Genomic DNA, 14845 nt, shown 5'->3' with positions numbered 1-14845 from the left:
GGGTGGGGCATGGCCACAGGCCGCCTTAGCAGCCAGGCTTGGGAGGTTGTCTCTACTGCCCACCTGGCAGGGTCCAGTGCACCCTTCTCCTCCCCCATATCCCAGGGAGAGGAGGAGAATAGTGTCCGGGAAACCTGACCTGCCACCTCCATGGGAGAAAGAAGTACTTACCGGGGGACCCTTGGGTCCGGGGAAGCCTGTGGGTCCTTGGGGTCCATTAGGTCCCTAGGAACAGAGAATGGCAAGTTTGAGAACAGATTTTTTTTCCTGTTAGCATCCCCCACTCTTTCCTTACTGTGGCACTGGGTGCCCCAAAACCTTCTTCCTATTTAACCTGACCTCGTTTTCCCCACTTGACTCTAGAGAGAGAAGAGGGAGAGAGAACTTAGATAGAAGACAGTAGATGGGTAATAGACAGTAGATTGCCAAGATAGATGATCGGTAGGTAGGTAGACAGACAGAGAGACAGATAGATACTAGATAGATGATAGATGGTTAATAGATGGTAGATTGCTAAGAGAGATGATAGGTAGGTAGATAGACAGACAGACAGATACTAGATAGATGATAGATGGGTAAGAAAAGATAGGTAAGGTAGATAGGTGGATGGATGATAGATAGATAGATATAGATCGATTGATAGATAGATAGATGTCCAGTGGTCAAGCTGCATGGCAATACCGAGTCCTCTTTGCTGTGTATGAGGCCAAGACAGAATTTTTGTGGTCTTAGTCATCTCCAGCACCCCAAGGCCAGGTCCAGATGGTGGGATGAGGTCTCTACCCAAGGAACACAAACTTCCGGATATGAGCTCTCCTTGGGCCTCAGCAAGCCCTGCTCTTCTGCAGGACACTGTTTACCTCCTGTACTGGCTCGCCCAAGGTGAAGGGCCTGGAGTATGTTTGGGGCCAGCTTCCTCCCTGGAAATCCCCTCATAGCCCAGGCCTGAAAGACTCTTACCCGCTCACCAGGAGGGCCAGCAGGGCCATCGCCTCCGGAGTTGCCCTGAGAGAGGAGAGAAAAGCTCACCATGACTGCCTCTAAAGTCCAGTGCACAGCAGTATGTAGTGGCATTGAGCCGCAGTTCCATGCTAGCCTGCCTCCGTGCACAGACAATAGGAAGCTAGCTTGAGCAGGACGGTGATACTTCCGGAACAGGTCCCCATGGCTAGTCTGACACACACTGTACTCAGCCAAGAACACATCACCAAGAGCACATCAAAATGACTGAATAGAAAGAGCACAAGGCTCAGCTTCTGACTATTCCATGTACCTAGCTGAGAGGAGGAACTTCTTAGGAACAGGTGAGTCTGGTGTGTGTGTGTGTGTGTGTGTGTGTGTGTGTGTGTGTGTGTGTGTGTGATGGACCTGAAACTTAGTAAAGAAGAGCTCAAAAGAGGGGGATGGGCCAGAGGGATGGTTCTGTTCTGACTCTCTGCTAACTGGAACCTCCTCCCAGCAAGACCCTCCCAGGGATTATTTTTTAAATATTTTTATGTGTATCAATGCTATTTTGCCTGTACGCTGCCTGTGCATCAGTTGTGTGGCTGGAGCCTGCAAAGATGGCACCAGATGCCCCAGAACCATAGTTCTTGATAGTTTTGTGCCTCCATGTGGGTGCTGGGAACCAGACCTCGGTCCTCTGGAAGAGCAACAACTGCTCTCAAATGCTATCTCTTCAGTCCCCGAGTCTGGATTTTTACTGGTTAGAACTGGGCAACACACCATGCTTGGCTTTCCCCAGGTTTACAGCACAGGGAGCTGGTTTCCCCACTCAGCATGAGGAGTTTGGGCAGTGGTAGACTCAGCTCCTGCCTGCACCAGAAGGAACCTTCGAGTGAAGCCCTCTACAGTTCTCAGACACCCTTACTAGAAAAGAAAGAAGGCTTCCCCACCAGACCTGGGTGGGGCTGTGCAAGGCTGGCTTCCTGGGGTCTGAAGCTCCTGTGTCTGAGAGCTGTCCTAGCTCTGTCTGCATGGGGTCTCCCCAGGGTTACCCTGAGTTACGTGGTTCAATTCACAAAGCATGCTGAAGGCTGCCAGAGGGCAGAGCCCCCTTTAATGATAGTCAAGAAAATTGTTACATATAAAGATCACAGACCACCCATGGCTGATCTCCACAATGGGAAGATACCATGAACCTACCTTTGGGCCAGGCTTCCCTGTGATGCCCCGTGGGCCTCTTTCACCCCTCGGACCCTGAGCAGACGGACAGAGAGAAGAAAGGTCAGTTAGCTCAGAGGCCCCCAGACTTACAGAGCCCACACAGCCACACCGCACATGCTCAGTTTGTACAGAGCAGCTCTAGGCCACCAGGAGGGTTAGTTACCGTTGGGCCTCGCTGTCCCCGTGGTCCTGGCTTTCCAGGTGTCCCCTAGAAGCAGAGAATAGGACATCAGTTACACTGGGCACGGATGGCCCAGACCTGCAGGCTGCCCTCCCTGAGTTAACAAGAGACTTCAAGAATCCAGAATGAGGTCAAGAAGGTCCCATCTGGGGGCGAATGGGAAGAGTATAAGGGCAGAAACATTGATGGATCGTGTCTGTTACTTAGCTAGGTCACTGGCTCCCTCCCTCTTCCCCACTCCCCTCCCTGCCTCTTCTCTCCTCTCCTCTTAGTGGGCACAGAAATCATTACACGAAGAGAGAAGAAAGTCAACTCCTATCACACATAATTTTCTTCCGCTACTGTTAAGAATATTAGGCATTAAATTTTCATCAGCCTCTGCAGGCACGAGGGGAAGCTGCAATTTAACATAGAAATCATATATCCAAGAGTCCCTGGCTTCTCTCAGAGTTCAGTCCTTTCGCTGCTGCTGATCTGCATTTTCCAGACCCCGGAAAGCAAACGCCCGGCATTTGTTTTCTGTTTTCTGCCATAGCAAGGATATAATGGCCCACAAGTGCAGTTTACCCACAGCGCACAGAGGTAATGGATTGCCCTCAGAGGCTCCAGCACTCTGAGGTTCACCTCGGGTTTATCCTGGCCGCTACCGACAGAGCCGAGTCAGGGCGATAAGCCGAAGCCATAGAGTGAGCCTCTCCTTAGCGTTTCCCACTTGTTCGCTAGCAGAAGCACAACAGTCTCCCATTTTGAAAGGCATTTAATGAAACAAATCACAGCAAATGAATTATGTTTTTTTCTCCCCCTTAATAGCACACGCGTTCCTGTTATAATGCCTCAGCTCTGTGACAACATCCTTTGGCTGCAGGTAAATATTTGCATATGAAAATTAAGGAAGACATCTGCTGTCTTCTGATGTGTGTGCCCTTACTGACAGTGTAACTAGCCCTGACTCATCTGGGTACGCAATCCAGGCTGGGCTGCCAACACTGCTGTCCCTCTCCTACCTTTAGCACTGCCTGGAATCACACGCCGATGCCATCTGATCTTGCGGCATCGCTGGCACCCGATGCAGCCTGCCCTGATGGTTCCTGGGGCTTCTAGGCACACAAAGCCTTGGCAGGGGGCAAACAGGTCTCAGCCCAGCTTTTATCTGGGCCCTGGGGTAGCATGGTACCCAGCAGGGTATGTGGAAATCTAAGCCTCGGGTGCACCTGGCCTCTAGACCCTGCCAGGAAAAAGTAGGGGGTCCCTTAAAGGGTCTTGCCTACAACTCTTCTGGAACATGATATCAAGCTGAAGTATGAAGAGCTTGAATTTACGGGGAGACCTCAAGGGGGCCTTCCTCTCCTGGGAACCCTCCAAGGGGCGGGATACAGTCTCGTCCTAAGACACTGATCTGCTTGCTTTGTGTCTCGGCCTTGGGCTGCAGCTGGCTGGTTGGGCAGTGTTGCTTCTGATGGCTTCCCATTTAACCTCCCACTGTCAGACAGGCAGGAACCACCATCTCTGCAGAAGCCAGGCCTCTGGTAACCGAGGACAGAGGTATATGGGTGAGTGGTAAATACGCAATGTGCTTTAAGCCCAGCATGGCATCCACAAGAGAGGCAGGCTTCTGACCACGTCTTTTGCAAGCAGAGCAGGTCTCCAGCGTGCAGCACAGACCCCACCCCCAGCCCTTCACAGCCTTCCCATCCTCTGTCACATGGGACCAGGATTACCTTTAAAATTTTCCCCGAGGTTACCCCCATGACTAAACTCTGGCTGCCTTGGGATAAAGACCTACTCTGAGGCACAGCCTCCACCAGCCCAGGCCTCTGCACTGGGCTCAACTACACCAGCTTCCCTAAGTGGTTCTGTCCCCCTTCCCCCACCCCCAGCCCTTTCTGGTCTTAGCAGGAGCATCTTTGCCTCCTGGTAGTACCTGGGTCTAGGGGCTCGGTTTATCCTTCCTTGCATGCTTGTTACCCTCGAGCACTGGTTCCTGGCGGCTTCTTACCTTGCTCAGTCACCGGAGCATCCCCTGCCTGGTAAGCTCTGAGCTTAGCAAGGACTTAGGGAAGCGTGCAGTGCAAGCGAATGAACTGCCTTCTGTGAAGCCCACGTGACTAAGGGGTCCACAGCACAGAGGAGCAACAGGATAACACAGCCTTAACCTTGGGGTTGGTGTTAATTCAGGAGACGATTTTGCACCAGAGGCTGCTTGCAAGGCCAGTCCAGCCTCCAATCTCCATGGATCCTTAGGAAACCCAGCCACTCCTAGTGGTCCAAGGACCCCCCAAATTTTGGTTGAGCTCTCATGTAGGCAAAGCAACAACCCATGAGCTTTCCATCCTATTACAGAAGCACCTTACACACCTGTGAGACCCTGGACCTCACAGGGAGTATGTCCAAATATCCAGGGGACAAACCTTCCCACAAACACTAGTCAGATGATTCTAGATAGAGCGTTTGACTGAGAAGAGAGATAGATTATTGGATGGATGGATGGATGGATGGATGGATGGATGGATGAACGGATGGATGGATTGACAGATGGATGAACTGATGGATGGATGGAAGGATGGATGAATGGATGGATGGACCAATGGATAGATGGACTGATGGATAGATGGACCGATGGATAGATGGACCAATGGATGGAGAAAATAGAAGATACATAAAGATACAGAAAGACAACAAAAGGACTGCGTGAGTGAGAGGCGATGGTGGCAGTAGATAGTCTCGACCCTGTGTGCTCCTTCCTGGGACATTTCTGCTTTCTGAGTTGTGAGACTGGAGACCACTGGCTTATTCACATGGTCTCATATCCTGAAGTCATTTATCCTGGTTTTTAAGAGCACATCAACTCTGTTTTGCACATGATATTCTGATGAAGCAATGTCCTGATAGGAAGAGCCTCAGCCTCAGCTCTGTGTGCCTGGAGGGCAGGTAACAAGGAGCAGTCTGTTCTGTGTCCCAACCACCAAAGGCCTCTCTACATAACCAAAGCCCAAGATGACCATCACACTTCATCTTCCAACTGGAGGTGCTCAGATCTGTGCCACCACCCAGAGATGTGATGTCAGGGGCAGGGCTTCTACAAGGAAGGCCTGAGTCAACAAGGACATCACAGAAGGTGAAGGGGGAGGGACATGGTTCCCCCAGGTTGGCCCTCAAGATACCTCTGTGAGAATGACAACAGAGGGAACCCAATGGTGTCATGCCTGCCCTGTATTTACAACCAGGGTAACTTCCAACAGGGACTGCAGGTCTGGGAGTCACTGCACATAGCCCCAAGGTGATATGCACTCCTTGTGGTAGATCACACCAACGAGAACAAAATACGACCTTTTCCCCCTCCCTGTAAAGTTAGGATGCAGGGAAGTCTCTCCGAATAGGATCATCTGGAGGAGCCCTAAGAGTTTCCTGACTCCCACCCATCAGAAAGCTCCATTCTCCCAGCATGCTTCCTTCCTCCCACTGCCCCTTCCTATCATGGTGCCTCCATAACTGAAAGTTAACGAAAGGCTTAGAGCTCAAGATCCGCTACTTCTGAAAACGTAGTTTTGATAACACATGGGGAAAAATCAGCTGAGCATTGACCGGGGAACCAACACCTGCACACCAAGGCGGTCGAGCAACCGCGGTCCTTACCCTGCCGCCCTTCTCTCCGTTGGCACCCGGGAAGCCAGGGAATCCGATAGAGCCCTGCAAGACAGTAAAGGAAAGGTAAAACAAGACCGCCAAGCCAGGAGCAAGGGCCACGCTGCTGTCGTGCCCACTAGGGTGAGTTCCGGATACTGTTCACATTCCTTTTCTACCCACGACTAGATCTTTTTACCCAACCGCCATGCAAAGCCCCCTCCCACCAGCTAGCCATCCTACTCACCCACTCATGGAAAACCCACTCACGTATCTCCTTCCAGCCTCCTATCATCCATTCGCCTAGCAACCTCCCATTCCACACTCATCTACCACTCAGTATTTCCTGAGCTAGATTCCAAATCCAAAACCCAAAGTTAAGTCCTAACATGTTCCATCCCGTTCCCCTCACTCCCCTCATAGAGGCTGTGCATTGCCAGCTGGTATCTGGGGGATAGGAGAAGGTGCGGGCTGCAGTTCTGTGGAAATAGGGGCTGCATCTCACAGCTCTGATCATTGACTCTGCGGTCACAATCTGTGACCTGTCCCATAAAGCCTTAACTACAGCATAACGGCTTCCAAGGTCAGAAATGGACCCAAATCCAGGCACAGACTGTAGTACTTAACTATATTCAACTCTACAGATGTACACACGGGCCAAATATGGTTCTCAAGACTTTCCAGACTCCATATATGAACAAAAAGATGCCACGGGGGCTCCCCAGGACATACCCAGGGCAGCCCACTGTGCACCAATGCCGGTGTTGTCTACGGCCCTTTCTGGGTCTCTGCCTTCTGGGTGGCTTAGCATCCTGCCCTGAGCACATTCCTATTCCAGGAAGTCTTTGATTCCATGCCCTGTAGTTCTTCTCTGTGTCCACCTGGCCACCAGGCAGGAGACTGAAACAAGGGGACCTGGGGCTGCCACCGTACACCCCATTGCTGCATCTAGTCACAGCCCAAGGACAGAGTTTCAGATCCTGCTGTCTTGTGTCCCCAAAGCAGCCAGCACTGTGTCATATCCCACCCTCCCCTCTCTCTGATGTCTCCTCTCCTTTTCTCTCCTCCTGAGACAAGCACCTAAAAAGAGGAAGGAAAATGTACCCAGGCGCCCATTTCCCAACACTTGGGTGGATGACTCCAAGTGGCAGATACACTGGGGTCACATCTAAGGGACACACAGAGCGGACACGAGGACAGGCCACCGCTTGCCCATACAGGCCCTCCTCCTTTGGTTGGCAGGCCCTGGCTCTTGTGAGTCAAAGCCAGTGGAGCTAGCAGGCAGCAGAAGGGCCGGGATGCAAATCTGGGGCAGGCTGGCCGAGTGCTGCTAACCAGGTCTCCAGCGCAGGCAGTGGTTATTGTTTAAGGAGGAAGCGTGAATAATAAAATGTGGGATGAGGAGAGAATAATGTTCACACTGATTTCCAAAGCCTTTAGGACCTGTTCCACTTAAGCCTGAACATGAGTGCAGATAAGACGATAGCTGTCCCTCTCCTGCTCCGTTATAAACAGTCCCCAAACTTCCAAAGTAAATTGGGGCTAAGAGCAGGCTGGTGTGGATAAGCCAGGGGGCTATGTAACGGTAGCAGGCCAACCCCAGCAGGCCACCAGGCCCCAAAGCTGGCCAGCCCCATGGCTGTTACAGTTTCTGCCCCCTTCTCTGAAAGGCTCAACTTGTTGTCCAAGCGTTTTCTTTGAGCTTGATCAAATTAACACCAAAGGCTGCCTGGGGACTACGAGATCACAGCGAACATATTGTTCTACTGTGGCACAGAAGTCACGCAGAGGTGGAGAACGGATGAGGGGGTTGGGAGTGTGCAGGGTGCCACATGAGACAGTGCCTGCCAGGGCATTCTTAACATGGCTTAAATTACCTTTGGTCCTTGTCTTCCTGGGTACCCTGGCAATCCTGGCACTCCGAGCTTTCCCTAGGAGCAGAGAAAAGACTCATAAATCATAAACATAACTTCTCCATCTCGTTCTCTGAGCGGAGAGCACTGGTGTATTCTGAGAGGGGCTAGGGCAAGTTGGAAGGGTAGGGTCAGTGTACAGAGGCAACTGCATCCCCCTCCCAGAAACTGAGTGGGTCTCCAAGCAAGCCTATCCTACCAGCATGCCTGGAAAACCAACCACCAAGCAAAGAGATGGCTAGCATGGCCAAGAAGAAGAATGTTCTTACCCAAGGGGGTTCTGAACACTCTGTAAGAGTTCTAGCCCAGGGCAGGATGCAGTGGGGGACATAAGTCCTCCTTGTGTCCCTTCCTGCCTGGGTTACTGGGGACAAAGTGTAGGAGGATACGCTGGTACAGGGCAGGCTAGAGACAGGTGTCTACTGGAACCTCATGCACATACCATGTGCGAGAACATCCTGTCACCCCAAAAGTGGAGGCAGGACTTGATAGGGATGGGTAACTGATGTATGGCTGGTAAGGTCCCCAAGATATATTTGCTTATATCTGGAGGAAAACACTCCTCTAAGGTATGGTGGTGGGGTTCAGAAGGGGAACTTGGAACAGGAAAAGGACCAATAGATACACACACACACACACACACACACACACACACACACACACTGGGAGAAGAGGCAAAAGGCTGGGGGTGGTGACATGGGCTATTCAGAAGTCCCACTACCCCTGCCAAGCATGGGAGGGGCCGCCTGGCACTCAGAGCCCTCTAGGCATAGCTAAGCATTGTAAACACAAACCTTCTCCCCAGTGGGCCCCAGAGGACCAGGATCACCATTGGGACCACCACGACCCTTTGGGCCTTCAGGACCATCTTCTCCTCGAGGACCAGGTGGGCCAATCTCTCCCTGCAATCAGAAAAGAGGAGATGAGGGAGACCCTCCCCAGTCTCCACCCCAACCGACCCCTCCCACTTCTCTGGGGTAGGATTACACACACACACACACACACACACACCAAAACACAGACTGCTCAGAGACCAACAACTGCAGAGTGCTCATTCAACCTACTAATCCTTTAGGTATTCACATCTGCGAAAACCTGGCTCTAAAACAAGGCTCTATTTGTAGAGGAAGCTGAGCCATAGTACTGTGCTCCCCAATCAGTTAAAAACTGTGCTCCCAAGAAGTACCTTTTGTATGACTCATTATCTATTTCCATCTATCTATCTATCCATCTATCTATCTATCTATCTATCTATCTATCTATCCTATCATCTATCTATCTATCTATCTATCTATCTATCTATCTATCTATCTGTCTATCTATCTTCTATGTCCTACTTCCATTTCATCTCCAGGGTCTCTCTAAACTGGCTGAAAACTCAAACCCATCCTCCTGCCTCTGTCCCTTGAGATTACAGGCACACGGCACCACAGCTGTGCTCAGTCAAGTGGACTCTAATTGTGTGTGCCAAGACATCAGAGGGACTTCTGCTGTTGACCTAGGGTAGCACCTCAACCAAGGCAATGAGGATCCTTCATTTGGAGGAGGTCTGGGGCAGCCTTCAGCAGCAGCATGATGGAATACCACGTCCTTTTTTAAGTTTCCTCCTCTGACAGACATGCAGGTGGCTTCTGTCATTTTCTGACAGGTTGTGGCAAAATGTCAAGTATATAGGCCCTCTTGTTCTGGAATGTTTGGCAAAGATACCTTTGGGGCCTGCTTTGGGAGATAACCACAAAAGTGGACAACAGGCCAGAGTTAACCAATAGACAACACTCAGGTGTGTGCAACATTTGGGCTACCAGAAGCACTGTGTGTCACCTTCTGTCAGGCCCTGACTCATTCCGAAGTTGTGGAGAACGTCTCAGCAGGAGCTAGCAGGTGGCTCTATGGGTCACCACCTAGCAACCGCCCTCAGTGCCACTGTTAAACCCTGGCTCATTGTGCCTGCTGTGCTAGACACCCTCCACCTGAGAAAGCCATGCCCTCTTCTGCACCAGCAGCTCTCTCTGGAGCTGGGGTGAGCAACCCATCAGAAAGCAGCCAGGCTATGGGGTATCACCCACCACCTGGTACCAGATGGCAGGGCACTGGGGTTGCATGGTCTTAAGAGTGACTTGGATGCATCCTCGGGACCGGGATGGTCCAGGAGCTCAACAGAGACTGCAGATCCTCAATAGGATAAGGCCCTGTTGGCCATCTGCTACATCTTGGGCAGTGGTTTGCTTACGGGTCTGTCTGGATGGGTTCCGTCCTCCCTCCCATTTCCTCTTCCCAGGGTTGTTCATCATCCTCTGGGGTCAAATTTCTCTGTAATCTAGGAACCCCCATCCTTACTAAGCTGCCTACCCAGCACCCAGGGTAGAAGACCAGTGACCACAGTTGTCTTTGGCACTGCTCTGGCTTTGGACTTGGAACTAAGGAACAGCCTAGAGAGCACTGCACAGGGCCCCTGGGCTCCAGGCACCCCGTCCTCACACAAAGATCTTGCAGAAGTGATAAGCTGCTCTTTGGTCTCAGATACCCCCCGCTTTCATGTAGGTCTCCAGACCCACCCCACTTGTCCCTGACCCAAATCCTAGGCCCACAACACTCACCCGGTCGCCTTTTATTCCCATGTCGCCTTTGAATCCAGGGAAGCCGTCTTCACCCTGAGCATAGACAAGAAAACACATCAGTCTACAGAGAAGAACTCAGCTCCACAGCACCACTTCCCACCACTGCACAATGGGTTTGCATGGTGCAGAACCCCCAGCCTGGGGCAGAAACAAGAGAGCTGTATGTGGAAGAAACTCGATGCCTGCCCGGAAGGAGGCAGGCAGACACCTGACCTCTCACCGAGGTTCTCAGACACTCTTTCTCCCTAGAACCATGCCTGTCTGCTTTCCTGGCCCCCTTGGGACAGCCCGGGAACTTCCCTGGTAAGGCAGCATTCCCGTGGAACCCAGTCACATCCTCCCATGCAGCCCTGCCTCGTGAAGACATGACAAAACAAAGCAGTAAGGCTGGGATTCTAGAAATCCTCCTCAAAAATGCAGAAGGTCCTCCGGTAGTAGAGCCCCCCCAACAGAGTGGGAATTCTGGGACACAGGGCTTTTCAATCTACTTTAAGAGGACTTGCTCTCCCATAAGCCCCTATGAGATCCGCACAGCGGTGTTCTTGGCTGAATGGTTCAGAAGACACACCCATTCCCCTGACCCTACAGGAGGCGGCCTAGGGCTCTATCCTGCAGAGGTGCTCTAGGAGGAGTAGAGAATGAAAGGCCTCTTTGCCTGCTCTTCCCAAAGTGTAGTTAGTAAACACCCAGACACAAGGTAGGACCACCCAGCTACTGTGCTGTTCCCACACACAGCCCTTGAAGCAGTGCCTGGAGAAAAGATTTCAGGCTAGAAGATCACTCAGCAAAGGAGGCAAAAATGTCCACAGGTGTCCAGTGAGATGCAGGGGCGGGCACATCTGGAAGCATGAGCAGATACAGGTGCCAGCTGCTTGAGCTCAGGCTTGGCAGGCCTTGCTCTCACAGCCTTCAAACCCCAGTGTCCCAGGGAGCACCATAGCCTGCCACAAAGGGTTGCCATAACCACTAGCTACGGCAGGATGGCAAGAGGGGAGCCCAGTAGGATGGAGCTCAAGATGGGCAGATCACATCCAAGTGCCAGGCCTCCTACCACCTAACAGAAAGGACAAAAATAGCTGGCTACACAGTTCCACAATGGTTCATCCGCCAGGGGTACTGGGCACTCTGACGCTAGGGCATTCAGAGGGCCATTATTTAGCTTCGTATTAACGGATGATGATCCATATAGGCCTGATACGTGGCCTTGACCACGGCAGGCAGCACCACATTCCGAATTGTGGCTTATATGTGTGAGCCATCGCTGAGCTGGACAGGCCTTCACGTGTCCCAGCGCTGAGCCCTGAGCCCGGGGCTTTAACCTGGCCTGGATGGACTCTGTGCAGGAAGGCTGGGCTTCTCAGGTACTAACACTGACAACTGGCCATGATGAGGACTGCTGTCTGCAAAGGACCCACAGGAAGGGATTTGGGGGAGAAGGTATGTGAATACAGCCACTTGGCCATCCTAGGGCCCCTGGGCATGCTCTGGGCCAGCCCTGGAGATGCTGGCAGTACCGTGGTTCTTTTACAAACAAGTAAGCATCAACTCTCCTCCTACTCAGAGGCAACCCCATGGGGTTCTGTACCACACTGAGCCAGCCCACTCTCAAATGGAAAGATAGATCCTTACCTTCTCTCCCTTGGTGCCCTTCAGACCTCGGATGCCATCTGCCCCCTATGCAGGCAAGAAAAGAGAACACTCATAAACACACAAGACCCAGGGGGCATCAAGGGAACAGCTCCCACAAGCGGTATATTCCAGTATCAGAAGAGCCTCATTCACTATATCCCCATGTCCGGAGAGAGAGGCCTTTTCTGTGCTCACATTGATTGACAGGAGCTCACATGAGGCCCCCAGTGTCCTTCACTCCTCCACTGGCCTCTGAATCCTCCTTCTACACAAACACCCAAGCCTCTTCCTGGCCAATTACTCAAAGGTCTGGTTTTGCCTCTCAGAGGACCCAAACCCCTGCCAACACTTTCCCATGCTAACAGGCCTGCCTGTTCTAGAAGTAGTCCCTCAGCCCTTGCAGCTAGGAAGAACTCAATGGCGGCAGGCAGGTTAAGATCCTGATCCTGTCCTATGGCCTCTGATGATGTCCCAGACATCTGTGTGCCTTAGTTTCCTTATCTGGTAGTGGACTGATGCGGACCCTAGCCTTGTTTATGCTTTGGGGAAGAATGGTCTGCAAACGCTCAGGACAGTGACCAGGCATCCAGCAGACAGCAGACAGGCACTGTCTGTTTGTGTAACCTCTGCATGATCATTCACAGGGGACATGGCATTACGTCACTAATGCTACAGCAATGACTGTGTCTGTCCTCAGCCCAGGGTGGACCACCTCACCTCCCTGCTAGACACAGCTCTAAGGACATAGACCAGACCCCTTTTCTCCCGTTCTCAATAGGCCTAGGGCCTCTGCTGATGGAAATGAAATCGTGAAATCTAATGACAGATGCAGCTACATCCTCATGGTCCATGACCTTTGACCTCAGGCCTCTGAGAGGAGTGACATTTACCTACATAGACTCACTATTGACTCCAGGAGCTGCCCCAGGCTGCCTTTGCCTAGGACCCCAGAGGAGCCACTTGACCGGTTCTGCTGGATGAGGCTGCAGCCTAGGCCTGAGCCACTTTCTGAACCCAGGAGCCACCAGCTGCCCTCTGCTGGCCAGAGCTCCACACAGGTTTGCAGTTCTGAGCTTTTTGTTGGGCCTAAGAAGAGCTTCAGAATGGAGGGTGGAGACACCCAAATGGAGGAGCTCAGACTGTGGTCTGGGCCTTGACACAGGAAGCTAGGAGCTACAAACCAGGCGCACAGGTACCATGAGATCGTAACCACTGGAGGGAGAGAGGGCTTGGAGCATCAGGGGGCCATTGCTGGCAGCATCCCTACTCCCATATCCTGTGCTGCATGGCTTGAGATGTGGAATGGAGGGGCAAGAGGACAGCCATGGAGCAGAGGGAATCTGGGTAGCAGCTGGGTCAGAGCACTGATCACTCATCTTGACACTGGGTCAATGGATGTGGGTTGACACTGGAGGTGCCCAGTCTGTTAGGACAGCGGCCCCTGGCAGTTATACATGGAAGGCCCTGGAGAAGCAGTGCTAACTCCAAAGAGCCTGTTCTGTGCTTGTTCAAACCTGAATCAACGGTGGATGGAGAATTGAAAAGATGGAGAGGGACCTAGGGCAGACACGGAGCCATCTAGCATACACATGTCCACACAGATTCTGTGAACAAGGTTTGCTACAGCACCCAAGCGACAGGAGTGTAAGAACATCTGTGGTCCAAAGGACTCAGGAAGGTGCAATGTGCCCTGTCTGGCGAGCTGCCTTGGAGCTAGTGGTCTCTGAACACTGTTCTTTTCCTGAGCTACCTTCTGGGTATGTAGAAGTCCCCAAAGAAGAAGACAGTGGGTGGGCCGTCCAGGTGGCTGTTCAAGCCCTACCCACCATCTCACTCTTCCAGGCACGTCCATGGAGGATAGACACAGAACCACCAGAACCTGGCGGTGAACTCTCAGGTCCAGGCAAGCTGGCACAGACCTGCAAGCCAAACTTCTCCTGAGGCTGAAGCAGGATCCTGAGTTTACGGCCAGCCACCTAGGCAGCTTATTGAGAGTCTGCCTCAAACTAGGGGTTTAGCTCAGAGGTGGGGTGCTCATTGGATATGTGCACCCTGAGTTCATCTCTTAGTGAGAAGGGGAGGAGGGTGAGAGGGAGCGTCCTTCAGCCCTTTCCATCTTTAGAGGCCGCAGTGAGAAGACCCAGGTAGTGGAGCAGAAAGTGGCTCTTAGCAAATAATGAATCTACTTGCTCCTTGACCTTAGACCTCCCAGCCTCTATTTCAAAACTCCTGATCATGGGATATCTCTTACACAGACAGATAAGCCATGACATAACCCTTTCTCATGGAGAAGTTTAGGTGGGAAATGACCAGCTCTCCCTAGCCGAGAACTAACTATCCTAATGGTGGCAGCCAGGACCCCTACCTCTGCTGCGTCTGGACCTGGAACTCATTCGGTAGCTAGCACCACATCTGCTCTCAAGAGAACAAGGAGCAGGATCGTCTATTCCTCTGGTGAAACCGTCTTAGAGCTTGCTTTCCCTCTGCTCCCACGTCTAGCTGGATTGCTCACATCATTAGTGAATTTTAATCAGATAGACAGATAAGAGCATTCCCCATAAACATGCTAAAGTAAACACCTTTCGGCTTGCAAAGGAAGGCTTATGTAATTAGCCATGTAAAGGAGCTGCCAAAGGCTCGGGGTAGGCGACAGGAATTCGTAAGATAAACACGCATGGAGCTCCCATAGTCAGCACTGCTGCTCAGTTATCTTCCTT

General features: G+C 51.9%; 1 protein-coding gene across 1 annotated transcript in view; it reads right to left on the bottom strand.

The window, feature by feature from the left end:
• Col5a1 (collagen type V alpha 1 chain) overlaps positions 1-14845 on the bottom strand; it is a 152651-nt gene that overhangs the window by 41375 nt on the left and 96431 nt on the right. Inside the window, 9 exon segments of the mRNA XM_050154925.1 lie at positions 172-225; positions 961-1005; positions 2146-2199; positions 2330-2374; positions 5981-6034; positions 7846-7899; positions 8676-8783; positions 10479-10532; positions 12129-12173. Coding sequence (XP_050010882.1) covers positions 172-225; positions 961-1005; positions 2146-2199; positions 2330-2374; positions 5981-6034; positions 7846-7899; positions 8676-8783; positions 10479-10532; positions 12129-12173 — 513 coding nt within the window.

The sequence above is a fragment of the Alexandromys fortis genome, unplaced genomic scaffold, assembly GCF_014885135.2.
Source record: "Alexandromys fortis isolate MF-2015 unplaced genomic scaffold, M_Fortis_MF-2015_v1.1 scaffold_72, whole genome shotgun sequence".
Taxonomy (NCBI): Eukaryota; Metazoa; Chordata; class Mammalia; order Rodentia; family Cricetidae; genus Alexandromys; species Alexandromys fortis.
This window is presented reverse-complemented; position numbering and strand designations above follow the sequence as displayed.